Source organism: Panthera leo, chromosome A1 (genome assembly GCF_018350215.1).
Source record: "Panthera leo isolate Ple1 chromosome A1, P.leo_Ple1_pat1.1, whole genome shotgun sequence".
Taxonomy (NCBI): Eukaryota; Metazoa; Chordata; class Mammalia; order Carnivora; family Felidae; genus Panthera; species Panthera leo.
Genome location: NC_056679.1, coordinates 35,862,783 through 35,887,101, shown reverse-complemented (window position 1 = coordinate 35,887,101; position 24,319 = coordinate 35,862,783). Strand labels below are relative to the sequence as shown.

General features: G+C 38.0%; 1 protein-coding gene across 1 annotated transcript in view; it reads left to right on the top strand.

Moving 5' to 3' along the window:
- DIAPH3 (diaphanous related formin 3) overlaps positions 1 to 24,319 on the top strand; it is a 504,750-nt gene that overhangs the window by 121,873 nt on the left and 358,558 nt on the right. The window contains exons 6-8 of the mRNA XM_042927440.1: positions 15,754 to 15,828; positions 15,916 to 15,985; positions 20,899 to 21,035. Of these exons, the coding sequence (XP_042783374.1) occupies positions 15,754 to 15,828; positions 15,916 to 15,985; positions 20,899 to 21,035 (282 nt within the window). The remainder of the gene's footprint in view (positions 1 to 15,753; positions 15,829 to 15,915; positions 15,986 to 20,898; positions 21,036 to 24,319) is intronic.

Here is a 24,319-nt window from a genome sequence, read left to right as displayed (position 1 = left end):
AGCTGGAGTAATTTCTCTGAGAAATCTCCGAGAAGACTTCATGTTCCCCGCTGGCGGGAGACTTCGTCCTTTGTGTATTGTCATTCATACTACAGTTTGGTTTTGGCTTATAGCTGTTTTAAAATATGTCATAATTATTTGGTTTCAAAGTTAACTCTATCTGTGTCTGAAAAGCTTTGACTTTGTATGCAAGGTTAACAATAAAAGTACAGTGCATTGGAAATATAGTAATTGCTTTTAACTGAGAAATACGTATTTTCTGTACACGATGAATAACAGCTGTGTAGCTCAATTTATACTTGACCTGAAAGGCCCTAGAAGTAAAATCCTCCCCATCTACTTGATAATATATATCTCCTAGTCTATTTAAAATAAAATATAAATTGCTGTTTGAATAGTGAAGATTAATTTTCAAAAATTCATATGTAAAGTCTGTCACAATTAACACAGGGTCTCAAATCTTCCTTTTTAAAATAGAGTAGTTTGATATTCAGGCATAAGAGAAAGAATTGTGACTGAAAACTAATTATGGGAAAAGATTAGATTACTGTTTAAAAGACAACAGAAGATAGTGTTATAACAATTTGGGAAAAGTGCTGCTCTTAAACGTGTACAGCTTCTCCTGACCGTAGAAGTGAAATACAAGAAACTTTGCCTTTCAGTTGCTTTGTCCGTGTCCTCAGAGAACGTAAGCCTTATATGTTCACATTTGTAACCGTTACCAGCATCATGTTATTTACTGAATACTTTGGTTTCTTTGGCGAAGATGAATGTCTTCAGTGGAAAAATTATTGCATTGCAGACCCTAAACCCCCCTATTATTTAGTAGCCTACATATGAAGGGTCTGTGTAGTTGCTTCCTGAGACTAATTTTTTGGCCTCGTTACCAACGTTTTAAAAGTATTGCTTGGTGAGTTAAGCAAAGAACTTAAAATATGATTTTTGTCTTGGTATTCCTCGCTGTCTCTATACCTAAAAAAGTACATAACTACAGTTGACCTTTGAACAACACACATTTGAATTATTTTTATTAATACAGTACCGTCCTGCAAATATATTTTCTCTTAGAATTTCTCACCATTTTGTAAAGCTTACTTTATAGTAAGAATAAATACACTGTATAACACATATACAACGTATGTGTTAATTAGCTGGTTATGTTATTGGTAAGACTTCTGGCCAACTGTGGGCTATTAGGAACTAAGTTTTTGGGGCATCAAATGTTTATTATACTGGATTTTCCACTGTGTCGGGGGGAATTGGCACCCCTAACACCCACAGTGTTCAAAGGTCAGCTGTCTACATAAGGCCTAAATACATAGGTGAAATATATTGGCAATAGAAGGAAATTTTAATTTTTATGATTCAGAAAAACTTGTGAAATAAAACTGAATTTTATCATCCATATTGGCCATGGATTTCTAGGTCTTTTGTTATGGGACAATCAATAAATGTAAGAAACTCATAGTCTTCTAAGTTTTCATACGTTAAACATCTTTCATATGTTAACATTCATAAAAGATAAACACATTAGGGTTAGATCCACTGAGGTCACTTGGACTGCCTCTACAGAGCTAGAGAGAAAGTAGGCTCATTTGAGCAGAAGTTCAGTAGAACTTTGTACAGCAAATGTTCTTGGTCTGTGCTTTTCAGTATTCAAAACATGACTATTGAGCACTTGAAGCATGCTTAATGTGACTAAGAAATGCAATTTAAGCTTAAATTCGCATGTCACTAGAGGCTGCTCTTTTGGACAATAATTTGAGATCAAGTCTTGTGATGATATTCTTTGTGCACTTGTTTTGAGCCTTTGCATTCTTGAGTCTGAAGATAAGGCATCTCTGCTGTGGTGTGGCATTCTGAGGAGGAGCCCAGAATATTATTAATTAATTAATTGTTGTTGAGGAACTGTCACATGGACTCGGAAGATCAGGGTGCGTGTTAAATGGAGTTGAATAATGAAAAGAGAATAGGGAAGTTAAAACATGAAATAATATGAAATGCATGAGCTGCCACCAGTCAGTTTTTAGGGTAGGGGGTCCGGTGGTTTGAGTTTCTTCACGCGCCTCTCTGTTGGAAAACTCAGAGAGGTGTAAAGGCTTCTCCCTGGCTTCAGCTTGCTGAGATCACATTTGGAGAGAAACGTTGAACACATAGAGTAAGTGATACCACCAGCTCTTGAAGTGTGTAGTATGGATAAAATGCCACTAGAGTACGGCAGAGGATGTATTAGTTAATCTACTCATGCAACCAGAATTCTCAGGTGCTGTGCTAGGTATCACGGGAATGAGGCATCTAGGGGTGAGACCTAGAAAATATATAACAGAAGATACCAGTTCAGTTAAGAAAAAAATCAGGGACTGAGAATAGTGCATAGAGCACTTTTAGATACAAGCTCGTCAGCGGAAGTCTTTGAGGTAGTAAAGATTAAGAGACTAAGAAGACAAGGAATTAGTTAAGAGAAGCTTAGGCTTTGCTTCAGGGCCAGGAAGCACCTCTCGGGCAGCAGAGACCCTGAGGTGAGGAAAGTGGAGAGTGGCAGGAGAGTGGAGGGAGGGAGTTGAATCCCAGAGGCCATGGAGCCATCAGAGAGGTGGACAGTGGCTAGGTCATGAGAGACCTTAAGGGTGACTTGGGGGGAGACATAAGATTTTTTTAAATAAGTATGAGGCTGTTAACGAGATTTACATGGCAAATGACGTATTTCTTACGTTCAATTATTTTTGAAAGAGAGAGAGACAGAGAGAGACAGGAAGAGAGGGAGACACAGAATCCGCAGCAGGCTCCAGGTTCTGAGCTGTCAGAGCCACCAGGCACCCCATGGAAATCACGTGTTTCTAAGTTTACCTTTTAAAAGGAACTGCTTTGGGGACAGTGTATTGAAGGGAGGATAGAGTGGACAGGGAGATCAGAAAGGAGGCTATGGCCTAGTCACAGGAGTGATGAGCATGGCTTGGATGAGGACTGTAGTAGTGGTGGGGCGATGAGAGGGTGGGTTTTGCAGATAAACTGGAGGTACAAACTGTAGGACCTGTTGACAGATCGGCTGTGGTGTGTGACTGAAGTGGAGGAATCAATAATGACATCTAGATTTTGTGACCTGACGAAAGTAGTGCCATTAACAGCGATAGAGGAAGATGGTTTTTTTACTTGTTTCATACATTTTGTGGAAAACAAAAATGTTTGTTTTAACCACGTTAAGTTTGATATGTTTGAGTTTCACAGTTGGAGATATGAACAAGCAAGCAGCTGGATAATGGAGTCTGGAGCTCAGTGGAGACATGTGGAGATGCCTACCTACTGTTGATATGTAGACTGTACATAAAGCACTGAGAATAGTTGAGAGTCCAGGTGGGGGGTGCGGGGGGGGGAGAGAGAGAGAGAAAGAAAAGGAAGGAAGGAAGGAGGGAAGGAAGGAGGGAAGGAAGGAAGGAAGGAAGGAAGGAAGGAAGGAAGGAAGGAAGGAAGGAAGATACAGTAAAACACTCAGAAGAAGCCCTGGGGAACTCCAGCAGTTATCCATGGTCTAGAAAGGCTAGAGAAACCAGAAAAACAGACTGAACAGTGGTCATTTGGGAGGAGGAGAACCCAGAAAGGCTGGTTTCCTGAGCCTAAGAGAGGAAGAGAGTTTCAGTAGGGTCAAGTGGCAAACCACATGAATGCTCCTGAGACCTGGGGCAAGATGTTACTGCCAGAATGAGCAAGAGGAGTGTTCCTGGTGACCTTCGAGGAAAGCAGTTTTGTGGAGTCTGGGTGGCAGAAGCCAGATGAAGTGAGATGGAATAAATGGATGGTAAAGAATGGATGGTGAAGAAATACTTCTTGTACTAACCATTCTTCAGAGGCAATTGAGACATTATGCTGTAAAAAAGAAACGGACAGTAACTGGAGAGAGATCTGGGGCCAAGTGGGTAAGACCCAGTAAGCAAATGGAGAAACTTAGATGAACTAGAGTTCAAAGAAGACAGAAACTTGCATTGGCTCTTGAAAGGTGAAATAGTTTCGTTTGTAACTGAAGAGGCAGCTCTGTGGAGGGGAGCATTATGAGTGAAGGTAGTAATGAACTTGACAGAATGAGGAGCAGATGATAGACTTAATAATGAAGTTTATGGGACTAGTATTGGGCAATAGTAGCAAGTACTTCGGGTGAAAACAGATGGTGGAAGACCTGCACTATAATGGGTTCTTTCCCCCCTCGCATATTGGTTGTCAAATTAGTCTGTTTAAGGTGAAAAATTCATTAATGCTTTCCTGAAGTAATGATATTTTGATTTGATACCAAGAAACTCCTTTACTCCTATTTAATACATTCCAAAAGATTTTTTTTTTCTGCAATGTTTCTTTTAATAGTGGACTAAAGTTTTGATTAGAGCACATGCCAGTATATGTTATTTCAACTCTATAGTTCTTTTACTGTCTTTTCACTTAAAGATCAAGAGCTCATGTTTCTTATTGGTGATTTGTGTTACATCACTGCAGTTCATCTGGTTTTCTTTTTGTGCTATTTGGACTACTTTTTCTAGATAGTTTATACCTTTCAATATGTTACTGCTAGAAAGTAACTAAGAGAATAGACTACTTAGTTTGTTATTCTACTGTCTCATCTAATATTAGAAGTGAGAATAAGTGACTGGTTTTAAATATATAATTTCTTTAAAAGTCAGTTCCTAGAAAATATATGTATTAATGTTTGCATTTTGAATTTTGGTAGATTTTTAAATCAGATCATTATTTAGTTACTGCATTCCCTGTATAATTTAGTGTAATTTTTGTGGATGCCCATCAGTTGGGATGGAGGTGTATGTTTGTTTTGTCCTATAGGGCATGTTAATTGCTTTGTGCTTCTCTACTCCCCCCCCCCCCCCCCCCCGCCCCGCCCCCTGCCGGTTCATTGTAAGTATATAGTCACCTTGCTAAGAGTAGGTGAAAATGAAAGCTAAAATAAGCTATAATTATATTCAGCATTGGTGATATATTACTCTGACCGAGGAATGTAAATTGGATTTGGATATTACACAGTATTAAAGCTGACCTTCTAAGGTTAAGGTATAAAATTCGTTACTTTGTCACATGTGACCAGTGATATTTTTTTCCCCCTTTCAGGATGTTTCTTATATTGATTTTGAGCAAAATAACTTTGTGTTTCCCTAGGTGTTTATGTAAGATTATTCTTGGAGGTAATTAAAAATTTTTCTTACTACAAAAAGTAGGAGTTCATTATAAGAAAATAGATAAAACACAAGCAAAATGAAGAAACAAATGTGTAATATCACCTACTTAAAAAGGCACTATATGGAAGTGTGTGTGTGTCTACTGAAGAAGTCCTTTTGTTTGATGCTGTTGGTTTCTAGGGCTAACACAGGGAATGATAAATGATTTACATATGTCCTAAACATTCTTTGGATTCAAAAGATTGAACATTTTTTTTTCCTCTATACTTTTGATGAGGAGGTCAGAGTAGCACCTACTCTACTTCTGAGTAGAAATAGATGATTATACAAACCACATCCATGATGCACTCTCTTCCTCATATTGGTATTTTAAGGTGGAACAGAAATGTAGAGGCTCTTATAAAGTATACAGAATTCTTTTGTAAAGTCTTTTTGATGTCTCTCAATAGTAAACACTTGTGTTCATGTCTACTTCTCTGGCATTTTTAAAAATGCCATTTAAAAAACTTTTTCAAAGCATTAGGCTTGGTTTTCATAGAAATAGTAGCTTCTTTGGCAGTGATTTGTCTGTTTATGTAATTTTTATTAAATTAATTACAGTAATAGGTACACCTGGCAAAAACAGATTTGGAAACAAACCTCCCCTCCCATTGGTTCTAGTGGGGGTTACGTGAGCATAACAAGGCAGTCCTACTTCTCCCTGCCAGGGAGGTACCATGGAGGCTAGGTGGGGAGCTCAGACACCCATCCATGTCCAGCAATAACAAGAAGCCTCTTTCTGAGGTATCAGCAGAGGCCAATTGGAGAGCACGGACTCGTGTGTTCACCTGGCGGTATTGAGGGGATGCCTGTCCTCCTTCCTCCACCTGAGCTGTATCATAGGAAGCCAGCTAAAAAAACAAGAGGTTGAAATAAAATCCGAAGTATCATAACATAATAACCTGTTTCCAGGTTTCAATATAGAAAACCTGTCATAATAAAAAGGAGGAAGGTTTCAAACTGAGTGCAAAGAGACCTTTACTAATAGACGACAACAATGAGTTGTCAGAGATATTTGGACATTCTAATAAAGATGTTCAAAGGAGCCATCCTAAAGATGTTTTAATGAGCAAGTATGAATATGCTGAAAGAAAAAAAAAATAGTCTCCGTAAAGAAATAGAAGAAACTTTATTCTTTTTAAAAGATCAAATAGAAATTTTGGAATTGAAGACTACAATAACTGAAATGAAAAACTTACTGGAGGAGGGGCACAACAACAAAATGCGAGGATGAGAGGAAAGAATTGGTGAACTGCACTATAGAATAATAGAAAATACCCAATCTGAACAGAGAGGAAATGAAAAACAAAACCAAAACAGAGCCTGCGGCAACTGTGGCACTATAATAAAAGATTTAACATTTTGTTATCCAAATCCTAGGAGGATCTGAGAGGTGGGAGGATAGCAAAGTTACGTGAAGAAATAATGGCTAAATATTTCCCAAGTTTGGCAAAAGACCTAAACCTACAGATTCAAGAAACCTAGTGAAACTGCAAATAGGGTGAACCCAGAGAAACTCACGTTAGGACCTTCCATAGTCAAACTTCTGACAACTGAAAACAGTAAAAATTCTTGAAAGCAACCCGAGATGCCACTTTGGTTATGGAGAAAACCAATGGCATGACACTGGATTTCTCTTCAGAAACTATGGAGGCCCAAAGCATGTGGTAGAAACAGTTTTTAAATGAAGAAAGCCAAGAGCAGCCAGCTCCGAATCTTGCGTGCTGTGAATGTATCCTTCAGGAGTGAAGGCAAAATCAAGAGATGCTGAGATGAAAGAAAACAAAGGGAATTTTTGGCCTTAAAAGAATAGCTAATGATATTTTCTAAACAGAAAAATAATAAAAGAATAATAAGAAAAAGAATAAGAAAATAATAATAATAATAAAAGAAATACAAGAAGGCATCCTTGAAATACTGGGAAGAGAAAGTGTACAGTGTAAATAAAAATGTAAGTGTACTTTCCTTGAATTTTCTAAATTATGTTTGGTAGAAGCAAAACTTCTATCTGTCTGATGAGGTTCTCACTGTACATAGAGGAAGCACTTATAACAATGATACTCTAAATGGGGAGGGTAAAGTGCATAAAGGGAGATGTGTTAGCTTGGGGTGCCATAATAAAAAGGCTGCAACCTGGGTGGCTTAAACAGAAATTTATTTTCTCAGTATTCCAGAGGCTGGAAGCCTTAAGGTCATGGTCAGGTGCCCTCAGGGTTGGTTTCTTCTGTGGCCTCTTTCTTTGGCTTGCAGGTGGCTGCTGTCTTGTAGTGTCTTCGCATGGCCTTTCCTCTGTGGGTGTGAAATCCTGGTGTCTTCCTCTTACGAGGACATTCGTCATACTGGATTAGGGCCCTATCCTTGTGATGTCCCTTAACCTTAATTATCTCTGTGAAGGCCTTATCTCCAAATATTATCACATTGTGGGTGTGGGCCTGTATGTATGAATTGGAGGGATACTATTCTATTCATAACGGGATGGAAGACTTCTACCATTCGCACAAGCGTGTGAGACGATGATGCCAATAAGCTTTGATATATTCTGATGTACCTAGAGCAACCTCTAAAAAGCTGTAGGAGCTATAAATAAAAAATACAATAAATAAATCAAAATGGAATTCTAAAATAGTTTCAAGTAAACCACAGGAAGGCAGGCAAAAGAAAATGAACAAACAGAATGAACAAGATCCAAAAAATAAGTACTAGAGCTTAACATGTCAATATTACATTATGTGTAAATGGTTATGCTAATTAAAGGAGACTGGCAGAGTAGATTAAAAAACATCACCTGATTATATGCTTTCTATCAGAAATTCACTTCAAATATATTGATATAGACAGATGGAAAGTGAAATGATAATAAGACATATTATGCAAACATTAATCAAAAGGCAGTTGTGGCTGTTTTAATATCCAATCATTTAGATCTCAGAGTAAAGAAAAAGATTGATTTTTAAGAGTCAATCCACCAAAAGACCCATCCTAAGTATACATATCAGGCTACAGATGTCCACAATATATGAAGCAAAAATACTAGAACTGAAGGGAATAGATAAATCCACAATTAGATTTGGAGACTTCACAACTCAGTCAATAATCAATAGAACACCTAGGCAGAAAATCACTAAAGATATAAGAACTCAACACTACTATTAAGTAAAAGTACATAATGCATAGTATAGAACATTTCAGTTAATAGCAGAATACACATTCTCTTCTTAGAACATGTACCAAGTTAGACCGTATCCTGAGCCACAGAGCAAACCTCATCAAATTTAAAAGAATTGAAACCATACCAAATGTGTTCTTCTACCAAAAGACTCAAACTAGAAATCAATAACAAAGATAACAGGAAGATATCCAAACATTTGGAAAGCAGACAACATACTTGTATATAATCCTTGAGTCAAAGGGGAAGTCTCAAGGAAAATAAAAAGATACACTGAAGTTAATGAAAATACATTTCAAAGCTTGTGGCACACATCTGAAGTTGTACGAGAAAGGGAATCTGTAGGACTAAATACATACATTAGAGAAGTAAAAGGGCTCCAATAAATAATTTTAGTTCTCACCTTAATCTAAAAAGCAAAATAGAAAATAAATAAGGTAATGATAACGAGTAGAATCAATTAAATTGGAAACAGAATAACAATAGAGGAAATTGGTGAAACAGGGATGTAGTTCTTTGGGAAGATTAATAAAACTGATAAACCTTTATTATTGATGAAGAAAAGAGACAAATTGCCAGTATTAGGAATAAAACAGAATACCACCACAGACTCAATGTCGATAGGGTAATAAGGCAATACTACAAACAACTTTAAACACACAAATTTGACAACTTATTTGAAAGACTAATTCTTGAAGAAGAAAGTACTACAACGTACCCAATATGAAATAGAATATTTGACTAGTCTTCTAGCTATTAAGGAAATTAAATTACTATTTTAAGAGTCCCTAAAAGATCTTCTAGTACAGATGCTTTCACTGGAGAATTCTACCAAAGATTTGAAGAAAAATTAATACCAATTCTACACAGCCTTTTCCAGAAAATACAAGAGCAGGGAACAATTCACAATTTATTTTATGAAGCTGATACTGATAGCAAGCCAAACAAAGACAATAACAATCAAAACCCCAAACTCCAGATTTACAAACTAATGTCCATCACGAATATAGACATGAAAATCTTAACTGAAATGCACTATATCAACAGGGCTAAAGAAGAAAATCACGTATCAATAGATGCAAAGATTTGACAAAAACTAAACACTTCTAATAAAATCTCTCAGAAGAGGAAAGACATTATGGATTGAATTGTGTCCCCCAGGAAAACGTTAAGTCCGAATTGGCGCCTTAGAATGGGACCTCATTTGAAAATTGGGTCAATACAGATGGAGTAAGATGAGGTCATAAAGGAATAGAGTGGGCTTTTAATCCGATTTATGTTCTTTTAAGAAGAGAGACACAGTGCCATGTGATGGGAGGTAGGGAAATCCTGGAGTAGCCGTTAACACCGGAACCTAGGAAGAGGCAAGGAAGGGGTCTACCCATGGTCTCAGAGGGAGCCCAGCACTTCTGACATTGGGCTTCTAGCCTCCAGAACTATGAGAATGAACTTCTCCTCTACGTATTCTATTTCGCGGTACTTTGTTACAGCTACTCTCGGAAACTAATACCGAGGAGTACTTTCTCAATTTGATAACCTAAATCTACAAAAATTCTCGAGCTAACATTAAATGTGAAAGGCTGAATACTTTCCGCCTCACACTAGGGATGAGGCAAGGATGTTTGCTTTCACCACTCTTGTTCAACACAGTGCTGGACATTCTAGCCATAGTGATGAGGTACAAATGAAACAAAAATGTATAAATCCCAAAGGAAGAACTGTAACTGTCTTCTTTGTAGATGACATGTTTACATAGAAAAGTTGAAAGAATCTGTAAAAACTACAACTAATCAGTAGGTGCAGCAACATTGCTGGATTCAAGATAAAAATCGACTTTATTTTGCAAGATGCAAAAGTTTCAGAGCTGTGTTGTACAGCAGTGTGCATATATATCATTGATAATACTGCCCTATACACTTCAATATTAAGAGGAAAATTTTCACCTGAAAAAAGTTGGTTATATTCTTTCACTAGCAATCAGTTTTATGCTGAAAACTACAAAATCATAATGAGGAAAATCCAAGAAGTTCTGAATAAATGGAGAGCGATCCTTTGTGCTTGATGTTTACTTGATTGAGTTAATGGCCAAATTCAATTCCTTGCAGTTTTGAGACTGACATCCCTTTTTTCTTGCTAGCTGCCATGTGAGGGTTGTCTCAGCTTCTAGAGGCCACCCACACTCCTTGGCTCCTATTCCCCTTTCTCTGTCTTTAAGCTTGTAAACTTTGAGCCCTTCTCATGCTTTGCATTTCTCTTCTGCCTCATCTCTCCAATCCCGCAGGGAAAGGCTTTCAACTTAAGTAAATTAGGTCATTAGGTTGGACTCACCTGGGTAATTTAGGGTCATTTCCCTATTTTAAAATCCTGTGATTTGTAACCTGAATTTCCTTTTCTGTTTCCTCTTTTTGCTATATCAGATAATCATAGTTTCTGCTGTTAGGACGTGGCCATCTCCCGGGTGGGGGTGGGGGCAGGGGTGAGATTATTCTGCCTACCACATGTGCTAATGGCTTCCCATTGCCCATGACATTGTATAGAGTTTTTTTCAGAAGCTCCTTCCTACCTTTTTGGTTTTACCTCCTACAGCCGTTTCTGGAACTCGGCACAGACCATTTCTTTTAATGGCTTTGCATGCATTCCCAGTGCCTTAGAAACAGCTCTTTCTCTGACTTAACCTTGAAAACTCAGGTCAGACATCAGTTGCTTTGCTCCTAGGAGAGGTAGATGCTGTTATCTTCTGTTCCCTTAGCACCATGATTATAGCATTTATTATATTATGGAAATGATTTAGCTCAACATTTGTTTCAACCACTAGTCTGTGATCTTTTCAAGGGCAGAGAACATGTTTTATTCAGTTTTGTATTTGTCATACCTATTGTAGTATTAAGCACACAGTGAGACCTTCATAAAGGCTGAGTGACTTTGTTAATGAACACTTGTTTGAGTAGTAATGAAACATCACCCTTTGAGCTGCAGTCAATCAAGTCCTCAAGTGTGCTAAGGACAGGGACTCCAGATTCATCATCCTTGGTTCAGTATGGATAAGTACCAGTTCTGAAATCAGAATTGATGTATTTGGCATGAAGGTTGGAACAGGCTCAGTGATACTGCATGGGAAGCGTCATTGCTTTGTACTTTTTTTCTAGGTATGTAAAGTAAGGGTGTGAATCTGGGCATCAGCAGACCTGGATGCTATTTCTAAGTGACCATAACCTCTCTCTGTGTCTTCTTTTCTTATATATAAAAATGGAAGGAGATTCAGTTTTATTTTAAAACCATTTATTGAACGCTTAGTCTATTCCAGGTGCTGGGGAATTTAAAGACAAATTAGAAATGGTCCCTATTCTCCAGGTGTATGTGACTGGTAAGGTTGCCCTTACGACGTGGTTGGTTTATTCTTGTTCTGACAATCTATGATGCATTTATCTTTACCTTCCTTGGAGCACATTTGGGAAGAGAGGTGATAACTAACTTAAGTCTGTGGGAAACATATACATGGATAGTGTCCTTGGGCCAGGAAGTAAATCTGAGACCTGATTATTGCCTCTTCTGCTCATTGAGATGACTGTATTTGCTTCATAAAGCCAACAACACCTAGGAAACCACTTTGCATACCTTTGATTTCATCCTGTGTCTCAGGAAGCAACAACTGAATTTCAAAGCATAAGCTGCTTTGAACATTTTAAGATGGTTTGGACATTTAATCCTAGAGACCTCTCTTTCTCCCTCTTTTTTTTTTTTTTTCCTTTTGTTACCTCTTCACCTCTTTTTTTCTCTTACATGGAGCCCCCTGCTAGGAAGTGCTAAATGGCAATATACTTAGAAGTTTTTCTTGAAGCAATTAAAAAAGAAGAGTTTGATATTTCCTGTTACGGAATTTTAAGAGGTAGATTTTGTGTTAAATTAGTACTTAGCACATTACTTTTTGCTGTTTTTAAGCAATTTTTTCCCCGTACAAATGTCATACTAATCTCTATGTCATTTCTATTCATGAGGAAGAAACATTTGCACAGTGCTTATTCATCCATGAATGCAGTTTATAGTTAAACCACATAATGCCTGATGGTACTATGCTGACAGGCACAGAATAAATATAACAGATTTTGTTTCCTAAAGATTGATCATTTATAGATCAGTTGATAATTTTTTTTTCCAGGTTGCTTCTTACATTGATGATGAGAAATCTTTTACTTTTGTAAAAAGCTATGGATTTCAATGAACCTCTGTCAGCACCACAGGCCTACCTACTCAATATCACTTTTTATCTTGCACGTCTTTTCCAGAAAAGATAAGAAATAATATTTGCCCCTATTTTTAAAAATCATGCTGAAAATAGTAGAGGTGGGGGCCAAGGTTTTGAAAGAATGGGTTTGTTAGTGACAACTTGTTAGTACAACAATATGCTGGCCTTGCAAATTTCTAAGAAAACAGAGAGCGTTTTTACTTAATTTGTGTTTTAATATTTCAGTAAGTACCAGCTTTTTATGTTTAAATATTATATATATGTATTTTTTTTTGTTATCAAGCATCTTTGTTTCCTCCCCCTGCCCCCTCATTTTGTTTTTGATGTATTTTATGAAATGTATAGTCTGACTTTCATTAGGCTATTACCATTCTCTCCGATTTTATTCAGAAATTAATTTCTACCACGAGTTAAAAGATTGCAGTGTAAAGTAATTTGGTATAATGTCTCTTTACGTTTAATTTATTAAGTTTATTTTATAGAGAAGTAGTTCATATATAATATGCTTGAGTGAATGTAAGTTTTACCGCAATGGCTTATATTCTATAGTTCAGAAGAGTTATTTAGTGGGTCCAAAAATAGTTAATATGAGACCTTCTGTGGGTCACAGCATTCTGGTTATAACTGTTATATTAAGGGTGATAAATTTATTTATTTATTTATTTATTTATTTATTTATTTATTTATTTATCTTTTTTTTAAATGTTTTTTTATTTTTGAGACAGAGAGAGACAGAGCATGAACGGGGGAGGGTCAGAGAGAGAGGGAGACACAGAATCTGAAGCAGACTCCAGGCTCTGAGCTGTCAGCACAGAGCCCAATGCGGGGCTCGAACTCACGGACCGTGAGATCGTGACCTGAGCCGAAGTCGGACGCTTAACCGACTGAGCCACCCAGGTGCCCCAAGGGTGATAAATTAAAAAAAAAAAAAACAAAAACAAAACAAACAAACAAACAAACAAAACTATGTTCTATTAATTAGACCAAAAGACTTAACTTGATTTACTTGGATCGATAAGCTTCCTAAATTCTGTAGTAGGCTTCACCATGAGCATATTAAGTGAAACAAAGTTTATTTCGTTATATTAACCTAGTTTTAAATTATTTTGGTATAAGGCAGTTTTAGGAATAGTGACTTTATTTTCCACAATGATTGAAAGGGATAGCCATATGAATAATCCTATATCATTTATGTTAGCTTTTGAATGTCTCCATGGTTATACTTTTGCATATACAGATTGTTAAAAATTCACTTCAAAGTAGGAAGTCCCGCTTGGAGACACTAACACAGGAGGGTACGATGAATACAGTCTGTCCACGTGTGTCAGTGTCGGCCCCAGTAAAACTCTCAAGTTACTCTTTATGTGTTTGATTTCAAGCTTCCCTGCTTCATGTGAAATAAGAATAAATACGGAGTAGGATGTCAACAAGGCAAACAGTTAAGCAGATGCTGTAGGTGTTTCATGAAACATGAAAGTGAGATTTGAAATGCCTACAGGTAATCTGGGTGTTGCTGATAGTGGAGAGTAAACTCGTCACTTTTGAAGTAGCATCCTGGTTTGAAAACTCTGACTTCTATTCAACTTTTTTTTTCTCACCTTCACTGTAATAGTGATTCCAGGCTTTTCTTTTCCTAGGAGGGTATCAGAGTATGTTTCTTGCTTAAGTACATTCTTGAATTAGTTACTCCATGGCTTTGACTGGACAGGGAGGAGACAAGTGAAATAGTTGACAAGTGTCTGCCAATCTAAATGACAAATAGCTTTTTTTTTTGGTGTGGTAGGAATCAGAAATTCTGAATGTTTATAAGTGAGTAAGCTGTATTCACAAGTGTACAAATGAAGAAGATTTTTTTTTAAACAATATTTGTTTTCATTTAAAAATGTTGTGTTTGGTTTTCTTATTGTCATAGGAAATGTTCTATTGTGTCTTAAGAAAATGGTATTATATCTTGGTATGTGACTTAAACTTGTTCTTAATGTTTATAATATTTTGCTTTTGGTTATTGGACAAAACTTTGTCTTTAAAGTTCGATTTTTTCAAAGGCCACACACACACACACACACTCACACACAATCATACATACAAACACATATACAAAGAGATAAACACAGTTATATATCCTAAAATTTTCTTTCCCCTACTTTTTAAAAAACAGATGATATTCTTGCTCAAAGCTTTCTAAATCACCACTGGAAAAAAAATTGTATTAATTCCCATTAAGGTAGTTTTTCTATAACCAAGGTAAGCAATTGTCTATTGGCAGTGATGTCCTAATTACATTAGTGTACTGTGATTATGCCAGTGGGTTTATGAAAAGAGGTGGTTTGGTCAAGATGAAAATGTTCATTTAAAAATAATGATGAAACTCTTAATCGAACTTTGAAGCTTAGGAAATTAGGATGCATTTCAGTGGTTTGAGAAATTTTCCTAAGACTTTTCTTTTCAATACATACATTTGAGTTCTCCCTCTTTAAATCTTTTTTTTTTTTTTTTTTTTTTAAAGTTTATGTGCTTTATCTTGAGAGAGAGTGAGAACCAGCGCAGGAGAGGGAGAGAGAGAGGGAAGGAGACAGAGAATCCCAAGCAGGCTCTGCACTGTCAGTGCAGAGCCTGGTGTAGTGCTTGAACTCATGAACCGCGAGATCATGACCTGCGCTAAAACCAAGAGTTAGACTCTTAAGCGACTGAGCCACCCAGGCGCCCCTTCCCTCTTTAAATATTGCCCGATTTCTGCTCTTTGTAAAAGTTGAAAGTGAGGCTTATCCAGTGGTGTGTGGGTAAATGTTTAATGGCCAGCTCTCTGGGTGGGGGCAGATGGGGTGATTGGCAGCATTTGCTGATTTCTGCATTGTGTTACTTCCCACAGGGCAGATTCTAGCTACCAACACAATGTTGCTGGACACAGAGCACAGAAGTGATGGACATAGTCTGGTTTATCCCATCACTGCTCTCACAAATAAGATTATGTATCTTGAATGATTTTGCACATGATATTCTTATGTTGTATTTATGCTTAGAATATAACAAATATGAAATATTTGTGAGCATATCTCATTGTGATATTCTAAACTAGAATACTGACCATGCATAACTGCCTTTGTTTTTTTGTTTTTTGTTTTCCTGTTTATCAGTTGGGTGGAAAGTTTTGGACATGAGGGGCTTGGATTATTACTGGACATTTTGGAAAAACTGATTAGTGGCAAAATGTAAGTATATTCATTTTTATTTTCAATTAAGCTACATTTGCATGTCCAGCGATAATCCCAACAGTGATGTTTTTTATGCCAATGCAGACAAGAAAAAATTGTAAAGAAGAAGCAGCATAAAGTCATACAGTGTCTAAAAGCTTTGATGAATACACAGGTATGTACATAGGTAATTACATTGTATTCGTTCTTCACTGGTACTTACAGAATTCGTATAAAATAGAGTTGTGTGTAGTACAGAATTTGCACTGAAGTGATGTACTGCTTTGATAAGCTATTGAGTACAAATCCTTGTGGGTGGGTTGATCCTCCCTTTCTACCCTCCTTTCTGTTCCCCCCTCTCTCTTCCTCCTTCCTTCTCAATTTTCAGAAGTATAGCAAAAATAAGCTTTGAAATCATACATGATAATTGAACGTGATCTGCAGTAATATTTATTATCAAAGAATCAAGTGGGAAAGAATTAGTTTTCACAGCCTAGAAATTTAAATCTACAATCAAATTAATGTAAAAAGGTGTGAAACGATTAGAAGCAGGTCCCAAAAATGGAGCAATGATGCTTCATACAAGTAATATTGAAACCAAAGGCAATATGGCAGGTCTGCAGAGTTTGCAGATTTGAAGAGGATACGTAAGAAGAGAGGAACACTTGAAGCTCCTAACTGAAGTTAGATTTTTCGGACAGTGTTCCCATTTTTAAATATTGTATACTGTTAATTGCAGAAATTGGCTCTATCACATGCCATGTCTTTAGCTTCAACATCTAAACATATCTACCTCATGATGGGTACAGTAATGATCGGTGTTTTAGTTGCCATTAGACAGCAGGAGAGGAATTTTACCTGTGGTGTTAGGATGATTTGTGTTTCACAGCAAAACTGCCTGTATATTTCTGATTAATTTCAAATTTTTAATATTTTGTCTTACATTTTAAAAATAAGCCTTTAGAGCCTTACACACTTAAGTACTGGTACTTCAGTTATTAACATTCATATTTCTTTCTATTAAATGTAGCAAATACTTCTATTTTCCTTTTTTTCTTTTTTTTCTAATGTTTATTTTTGAGGGAGAGACTGAGTATGAGAGGGGAAGGGGCAGAGAGAGAGATGGAGACACAGAATCCAAAGCAGGCTCCAGGCCCTGAGCTGTCAGCACAGAGCCTGATGCAGGGCTCTAATTAAGGAGCTGTGAGATCATGACCTGAGCCACAATTCGATGCTTAACTGACTGAGCCACCTAGGTGCCCCAATATTTTTTAATCCTTCACGTCTTATTTATTTTTCAGCATTTTCTTGAGCTGAGATTTCTGTTTTTACACAATGAGATATTTTTCACCTCCCTGCCTTCTCCAATCAGATATGATTTTCTTTCTTTTCTTTTCTTTTTTTTAATGTTTTGTTTTTTGAGAGAATGTGAGTGGGGGAGGGGAAGAGGGAAAGAGAGTAGAGGATCTGAAGTGGGATCTGCCCTGACAAGCTGACAGCAGCAAGCTCCTTGTGGGGCTCGAACTCACGAAATGTGAGATCACAGCCTGAGCCAAAGTTGGACGCTCAACTGACTGAGCCACCCAGGCGCCTCTAATATGATTTTCAAGGGGAATATCTGATGTAGAAATCCTCTTTATATTGTTACATATTCACATATATTCTATATTTGAACGGATTGTTCTGTGAGAATTAGTTTTTAGTTAGACTACATATTCTTTTTTACAATATGTCTTAAGAGTAAACGAAGAAAGCGATTTTTCTATCCTGAGGACATAATATTGCTTTAGAGAGGCTCCTTGTAAATTGAGAATATAGAAATTGGAAATTTCCCTGATGATAAGGCTGACAGTAGAGAAAATCCGGGAACATTTTTTTAAACTAAAGGGGCATGTGGATCATTCTTTGATTTTGGGAAGAATACCAGGATTAAAGTGAGATGAGGTAGTGTACAGAAGCAATTTCCTACTTCAGACTGACCTGGGGAGGGAGTCAACTTTATGTATTTAGGTTCTGATTGATACAGTGTGTTCCCTTATAATGGATTCCTTTTGCTTATAGTTTGTATCTGTGGAGCTGGAATCTATTTCCATTTGTGTTGATGGCTATCATCTGTGCTAATAAGAATAAAAAGTTGCTGATACTTGAAATTATTCTATTTTCTGAATTCTAAACTTAATAATATATGAAATACTTTTTTGGTAAAGTCCCCCTCCTCCCCAAGATTTGTTGATGGTTTTTCATTTATGTCACTGTGTACTCTTTACAAGAGTTCCCCGAATAATGAAAAAAATAGAGGCTCTGAGAGGGGAAAAAAAGTGGTACCTTCTTAGGTACTGGTAATTATGTAATTAATGAGTAAATCTGGTAACAGATGAAAGTGAGTTTCTTATAACACTAAATTGGACTAAATAGTATTTCCTAAATGGAAAAAGATTTTGAATATTAGGGGAAACAATAAAATGATGAAAAGTTAAATATGTTTAAGAGGTGAGTAGAACAGGGGCTACATTTTGGTCTGTTAACATTTTGTGTGTTGCTTTAAGGTGTGCATCCCCCAGCATAGGTGTTTTGCTCCTGAAGCCAGCCCCCTTCCCAGTGTTATCTCTGCTACTGGGATTAACTCACCATAGGTAGCTAGTGATTGAGGATCAGGATTCATGCCCTATTGAGTATCATACACAAGGATTTAGGGCCTTCACCTTCCCCTACCTAACACTTTTCCAGTGGCTTGACATTCTATCTGTTAGGTAATAATGGGCCTCAAGTAGAAAGCAAATGGAACCTGGCTTTATTCCTCGATTTAGAACATATGAGTTTTCATAGAAACCAGAGTGGCCCCTTGATATTCAGTAGAGAGACACCTTAGACCTTCCAAAATTTGTCACCGCCTCTCTAACGTTCTAATAGGCTTCATTTAATGCATTTTAAATGGTAGCACTGGTAAGTTGATTATTTCTTTCACAGAGTCAACAGTTTTTGTTTGCTTTGCTTTGTTTTTTAAATAATTGAACAAGAGTAATTTTAATGAAGTAGGCGGCAATTCTGTCTTTAGTTCTAGGTGCTCAGTGGTGGTAATCTGGCCTCATTCCAGTCTTAAAATGAGCGCGGCATGTTTTTATGTTAGCAAAGTCAGAATACTGCCGATGGTGGAGCCTTGGAGTTTAGGAAGTGCTAGTGAAAACTCTGAAATCAGAGAATGCTCATATTTTGCTCTCTACGCATAATGGTTTAGTGCTAGAGGGCTTCACAGAGAAGGTAGTTAGTATCACTTGGAGGAAATCACCATGAGTTGTTTTGAGTATTTGGAGGAGCCACAGGACTCTGATTCCAGACGGGCAGGAGTTGGCTAAGGACATCCAAGTGGGTGGGAAATGAAAGGGAAATGCTTTACTGAATCCTCTGGTTTCTCAGGACAGAGCCAGCTCTTTGGCACTTGGTAATCATTGACTGATTGGCTTTTTGAATTGCATCTAAGTGGTACTTTATAAACCTCTGACAATTCCCTATAATGGTTATTGAAGAACATTGTAGTCCTTGGCCCCATGCCTGCTTTCTCTTTCTTTGTTTCCAGTTAGGAGACAGCCCAGGGCATCACAAAAGGGATCATTTCCTGACTGGCTTAGCTATCTATTTGTAAACTTTTCCCTGCCACCAAAAAGACCGAGATGTCTCTCCAGAAAGCATATCCTGGGCGCTCGGCCCTTCTGCCTGTGCTGCTTCCTTGGTACCTGTGTTCCTTAGATAGTGGTTGAAAACAAATGCAGTGTTTTCAGCAGTGTGACGGCTTCTTTATATAAATGACGTAGGCACGATAGGAAAATTAGAAATAAGATTTCATACCACTCACAGCATTTGGGTCTAAGCTTGTTATAGATTTAACTTTGATAATTATATCTAGTGTTAACTTTGAGTTAAGCTGTAGTTCATAGGTCTGTAATTGGGATTAAAGTCCTTTTTAGTGTTCAGTAGTAATTCTAATCAACCAATTTCTCACTCTTTAGAAGGATCCTTTGGGATACATAGAAGATAAATCATATTGTTTTATTGCTTCTATTTATCCTCTGTTATTTGATACTTATCTCCCATAGATTGTAAGTGGGCCCTAAGAGATGTATATATCCTCAAATCAAAACACGAAGTCATTAACATGACTCCTTATCTTCTAATTGGATGTGGCATCCTGGCAGTAGCAAACAAACTTTATCCTTGTCCAGCATCATCCCATTTATATAATGTGTTTACAACTGCATTGTCTTTCTGATGATAAAATACCAGTCGGATCAGAGTATCTATGCTCCTCATGGCAGTTTCTACACGGGATCTGTCCAAATCTTCTTTCAACTTGTGCCCATTTTATGAACTCAGCATTACTATCTAGGTGTGTGTTATGTAATGTGGTCACCACCTGTGGCTATTGAGCACTTGAAAGGTGGCTTGTCTGAACTGAGATGTGTTGTAAATATAAAACATGCATTGGGTTTTGAATACTTAGTTATTTTTTCTTCCTGTCTCATCAATAAATGTTTTATATTGATTATGTTGAAATGATAATATTTTAGATATACTGGATTAATTTGATTAAAATTTTACTTTTTTATTGGAAAACTAGATATTGTGTGGGTGGTTTTCATTATATTTCTCTGGGTTAGAGCTGATCTGTGTATTTACTTGTGTGGTATATCCCTTACCAACCATCCTTCCCAGGAAAGCTCCTTATGGCCTCAGTGTCCGGTACAAAAACTGACTTTTTATTTTGTGTGTTTCTGTTGGGAAATCTCCATTTTCCTCACTGTTTCTCCCTTTCTCCAGTTGGATACTTAGCTTTCTTAGTAATTGTAAGTCATACTATTGTAAAATCACCTTTGAGGAGTTATGTTTGGTTGACTATCATAGTTTTTGATGTGAATAAGTCTATGAATTTTTTCCAAGATGTTATACATTCCTTATAGTTTCTAGCTTGTACAAAGTAAAAAAAAAAATATTATCCTATAAACTTTTTTAATAACTGTATTTCCTCTAGGGCACTATTTTTTTTTCCCCCAATAAACTGCTAACATTTAACCTCTTATTTCCAAAATGTTATAGTATGGCTTGGAAAGAATTATGAGTGAAGAAAGGAGTCTTTCTCTATTAGCCAAAGCCATCGATCCCAAGCACCCAAGTATGATGACAGATGTGGTAAAACTCCTCTCTGCAGTATGCATTGTAGGGGAGGAAAGCATGTAAGTCCTCTCAACTCATTTCTCTAATTATATAACAATATAATTTGATTTACTTAATGTTTTCATTATTCTATTTTAGACCAGAATTTACTGTTAATAAATGAAGTATTACTTAAGCAGCTGATTTAGATTCATAATTGTCTGAACAGAAATGTTTGAGTAATAATTATTCTCAATCAGTATAGTAGTTATGGGCTAACCTTTTTCTATGAAAAACTTATTTCTTCATCGTATTTAAGTTGTTCCGAATTCAAACCCTAAATAAAAATTCTCAACAAAGACTTAAAAAAATATGCAAATGGTTTCTGTTTCTTAAGTGATTTTTGTTTTCCAGATAGAGTTAATTCAAATTGTAGGTCATGCAATTTCCCTTGTAAAAGCAAACATCATATTATTTGAAAATCTGTTTGTAAGGCAGATTTTAAAAATGCTATTTGTGGGGCACCTGAGTGGCTTAGTTGGTTGAGCCTTCGACTCTTGATTTCAGCTCAGGTCATGATCTCATGGTTCATGGGCTTGAGCCCCCGAGCCTCCCCACTCGCCCCCTCGGGCTCCATGCTGGCAGCCTGGAGCCTGCTTTGGGAGTTTCTCTCATTCCCTCTCTCTTTGCCCCTCCCTAGCCCATGCTCACACTCTTTCCCTCAAAATACATACATAAACTTAAAAAAATAATAAAAGTGCTATATGTAATAGTACTTTACTGGTTGAGGGTAGTCTTTGACCATAAAATACATCCTGAAGTTTTAAACTTTAAAGACATTATCCACACATATTAGGATTGTAAGCAAAAGACCATTACATACATATTAAAAGATAATTATAAAGATAAACCTCCACCCCCCTTTTTTTTCTTTTTTGAAAGATTGAGATTCTTATTACAGGAAGCATTTAAAAATTATTTAAAATATCTTTTAAAAAGGGTGAAGATATAAAAACAGAACAACCTACAGAGTAAATAAATAGCCCTTTCATAAAGGCTAGGTAGAGAGGCCTATAAGCAGAACCTCCCGCATGCATTTGAAAATTGTCCTTGTGGCGACCCTCCTGGGCCTGGCAACTGTTGAGCTGCTCTGTGTGGATTATTGGAGAGTCAGCAGGCAAGACTCAGGCCCTGCCCTCGGCTGCACGGGTAGCTACGGTGTGTGTCCACAGACAGGGATGTCCCCCCGTGGCTACATGAGTAGCTACAGCGTGTGTCCACAGACAAGGATGTCCCCCCGCAGCAACACGGGTAGCTACGGCGTGTGTCCACGGACAAGGATGCCCCCCCGTGGCTACATGAGTAGCTACAATGTGTGTCCACGGACAAGGATGTTCCCCCGTGGCAACACGGGTAGCTATGGCATGTGTCCACAGACAAGGATGTCCCCGTGGCTACACGGGTAGCTACGGCGTGTGTCCACGGACAAGGATTCCCCCATGGCTACATGAGTAGCTACAGTGTGTGTCCACGGACAAGGATGTCCCCCTGCGGCAACACGGGTAGCTACGGCGTGTGTCCACAGACAAGGATGTCCCCCTTTGGCTATGTGGGTAGCTACGGCGTGTGTCCACAGACAAGGATGTCCCCCCATGGCTACACGGGTAGCTACGGCGTGTGTCCACGGACAAGGATGTCCCCCTGTGGCTATGTGTGTAGCTACGGCGTGTGTCCACGGACAAGGATGCCCCCCGTGGCTACATGAGTAGCTACAATGTGTGTCCACGGACAAGGATGTCCCCCCGCGGCAACACGGGTAGCTATGGCGTGTGTCCACGGACAAGGATGTCCCCCTGTGGCTATGTGGGTAGCTACGGCGTGTGTCCATGGACAAGGATGTCCCCCTGTGGCTATGTGGGTAGCTATGGCGTGTGTCCATGGACAAGGATGTCCCCCCGGGCAAGACGGGTAGCTAGGTGTGTGTCCACGGACAAGGATGTCCCCCTGTGGCTATGTGGGTAGCTATGGCGTGTGTCCACGGACAAGGATGTCCCCCTGTGGCTACACGGGTAGCTACGGCGTATGTCCACGGACGAGGATGTCCCCTGTGGCTACGTGGGTAGCTATGGCATGTGTCCACGGACAAGAATGTCCCCTGTGGCTACGTGGGTAGCTACGGCATGTGTCCATGGACAAGGATGTCCCCCTGTGGCTACACGGGTAGCTACGGCGTGTGTCTACGGACAAGGATGTCCCCTCGCGGCTGCACAGGTAGGTGTGTGTCCACGGACAAGGATGTCCCCCTGTGGCTATGTGGGTAGCTACGGTGTGTGTCTGTGGACAAGGATGTCCTCTCGTGGCTGCACAGCTAGGTGTGTGTCCATGGACAAGGATGTCCCCAGCAGCAGCGCCAGCACGTGAAGCCAGGTACAGCTGCACCACATTCCCTTAACTGTTTCAAAAAGACCATAGTAACTTTATTGTAAAAACCCTAAGAGGGTATTTAATATTGACACACAAGATGCACCTAGTGCTCCCCCTCCGCCTTTCTTCCTCTCCTCCTCCTGCTCCATTCTCCTCCTCCCTCTTTCCACCCATTTCTTGTGTCTTCTCTCTTCCCTCTTGCCTCCTTAACACCTTCTCCTTTCCTTTCCTTTTCCCTCCTCTTGGCCATCTCCTTTCCCTCTTCTTTCTTTACCCTCTTTCTCTTTTTCCTCCTCTTTTTTCACCTTCCTCTTCTTCTACTTCTTCCATATTTATTATTTCTTGACTTCATAATAGGTTATTAAAATGATACAGATAACATTTACAGACTACACGTTTACGTCTACAAACTGACCTACAATACACTAGATCGTGTTAACACTGTTCTTTAAAAGTGTAGCGACTATAGATCTTTAACTGTTACTTTTTATGTGCGTATTTTTATGTGCATATTTTTTATGTGCGAATGTGTGTATATAAATCCTTACTACTGTGTATTTTTGGCTATCAGACTTCATTTACACTGAAAAGGAAGTAGAGTGTAATGATTAAGGAAACCAGGACAGTGCTCACCACAAAGACTGTCTGATTTCAGATCCTTGCTTCATCATTTAGGAGACGTGAGACCTTAGAAAAATCGCTTAACTTTTTTCTCCCTCAGTTTCTTGCTCTATAATATGGGACAATACCAACTTCATAGACTTATATACATTAAAAAGAGTTAATATTTGTAAACTGATTTATATAATGCCTGATGTGTAGAAAGCACTTTATAAATGTTTGATAAGTTACCCTCATCATAGGGTTATTAGGCATAAATGAATTAAAACATGTAGCTAGTACTTGATACATGCTATGTACTCAGTAAGCTTTTAAAATG